We start from the raw sequence: 2,290 nt of genomic DNA, 5'->3' as shown, positions 1-2,290 counted from the left end.
TTAAAATATATTTGGGTGACATTACATGATGAAATGAGTTTCTATGTTTTACTATACTCTATTTCTCATGATCATTGTCAGCATCAGGAACAGATTTAACTAGCAAATAATATGAATATGCTCTAATATAAAGCAGGTCACTTCAATCTATTATAATAGTGAAACTAACACTGGGGATTGGAATTTGGGTAGTCCATTTTAACGTAACTACTTCAAAAATATGTTTTTTTTAAAAAAAATTTTCTCAAAAAACCTGTCCAATTTAAAAAGTAGTCTATATATTTGAGAAAATCCCTGGTATTTTATATTTACATTTGAGTATTTTTGATATAGCCAAAACTCACAAAGCAAGATCATGTGAAGTCTGGTAGTCACTTTAGTTAAAGAGCATCTCTCATTTAATTAGTATTGTTAAAACACATTTCTCTGTTTAGGTCTCAAGATTTCCAGATTTGCTGTAGCTCCTTGTTCCAAGAGTTCTCCTAACATAATGAGATTCTGGAATTCTCACCTTTTTCCACATTCCAGAGATAAAACTTTCTAAAAGTACAGACAGAAATGTGAATTGAGTCCTTCATGGATGACATTATAATAATTATAGAATACCCTAGGAACTCAGAAAGTCTGTAAGGGTCAAGTAATTGTGCTTTGTTGTCTTCCAAAAAATAAAAGCAAACCACATAAACAAAAAAACTCACTATTATAATTTGGCAAAATATTTTAAAAAGTATTATTTAATCCTTTGAGCTATGAAAATGATAGCACCAGAAAGTTCATCTGATGAATTTTAAAAAATCTTTTCGGTAGAACTGTTTAAAGAAAAGCTATTAAGTTTAGTTGACTTAATGATACCTTGAATTGTTCATAAAATGTTAAGACCTCAAAAAATAACAAGCAATGATGTTTTCCTGATTTTCTTGCTAGAGCCTACAGTAAAAATGTTGAAGGACAGGACTTGCTTTTCAAAGACTATCCTAATTACTTGAGTAGCAGTCAGCAATGTGCTGCTGAAAGTCCTCCTGAGCCTCTTTCTGATTGCCATGACCTGTGTGCACGTGGTTCACCTTCTTTAAATCCAAGTCAAGAAATCAAAGTGAGTGTAATATATATGATAAACTTCCTTTTTCTTGCCTTTTAACCTTTTACTTGTTTGTAAAAACTCCTTGTTACAAATTAAGTTTCATCATTACATAAATTCAGTAAGACAATTCAATGGAGAATGGTGGGGTAAGAATCAAGGTCTGCATTCCAGCATTCTAGTTCCATCACTAACTACAATCAATAATCTTTTTGTAACATATCAGTACCAACTTCCACCTACTCACTTATCTATTAGGAAATGGGGATACTGTCAAAGTTTCATTACAAAACAAATCTGATTAAGGCAGAACAGAACCTAGTACACAGTCAATGTTAGCTACTATTTGTCTTCCTGCTTACATATTAAGATTTTTATTTGTCTCCCCATAGATCCAGTGCCTACCTCAAGGGGAGTGTTTTCTAACACTGCATCCATAAAGTCCGTGCACCTTTCTTCATAAATACGTGTTGAAAAAGAAGAACCAAATCTAGAATGGAGAGAGTAGAGACTATAGAAATTAATATGCAAGTTGTAGAAAGCTCAGGAAAAAAAAACGTCAATAGGTATTTGTAATAATGATAGGATAAAAATGATATTGAAGTAGAAGTAGATCAAACTTTAAAAGACTTCTAAAGGGGCTTTCCCAAAGTGCTCTTAGGCTGAAAATGTAGAACAGTGCCCTATGGCAGCATTTCCTTTTCTTGGCAGAGGCAAAGTGAAGAAATAATTACTAAAGGTCACTGAACAAGTCCCAATACATTCATTTTGAGTTGCTAGATATTTAAGTTCAAGTGAAAATTTGTACATTTATATGCTAAAAGACCAAAATAATAGTTATTACAAAAATTGACATTTACACATTACTTGAAACAAAACAAATTAGTTGAAACTTAACTGAAAATGTTTCCCCTTTCAGTCTTTATGGTGGGAACGACGGGCTTTTCCACTGAAGGATGAAGACGCAACAGCCTTATTATGCCAAGATGAAAAAAAGGATCAGATTGAAAGGTCAAGCACAGTTTTCCATGGTGAAATCTTCTGTACCAGTGCACCAGAGAATGGCCACCACCCAAAAAAGCAGTCAGATGGAATGCAAGAGTACAAAACCTTTGGTCTAGGACTTACTAATGTTAAAAAAAATAGGTGACAGGGAACAGGTTAAGCAAACTATATAAATGAAGGGAAGAAAGGAAAAGAAAGCCCTGTTTT

General features: G+C 33.1%; 1 protein-coding gene across 1 annotated transcript in view; it reads left to right on the top strand.

Moving 5' to 3' along the window:
• Nucleotides 1-2,290, top strand: part of KANSL1L (KAT8 regulatory NSL complex subunit 1-like) — a 151,685-nt gene that overhangs the window by 115,694 nt on the left and 33,701 nt on the right. The window contains 2 exon segments of the mRNA XM_012661214.1: nt 925-1,093; nt 1,998-2,179. Coding sequence (XP_012516668.1) covers nt 925-1,093; nt 1,998-2,179 — 351 coding nt within the window.

Source organism: Propithecus coquereli, unplaced genomic scaffold (assembly GCF_000956105.1).
Source record: "Propithecus coquereli isolate 6110/MARCELLA unplaced genomic scaffold, Pcoq_1.0 Scaffold70, whole genome shotgun sequence".
Classification (NCBI taxonomy): Eukaryota; Metazoa; Chordata; class Mammalia; order Primates; family Indriidae; genus Propithecus; species Propithecus coquereli.
The sequence above is the reverse complement of the archived record's forward strand: the minus strand, read 5'-3'. Positions and strand labels throughout refer to the sequence as shown.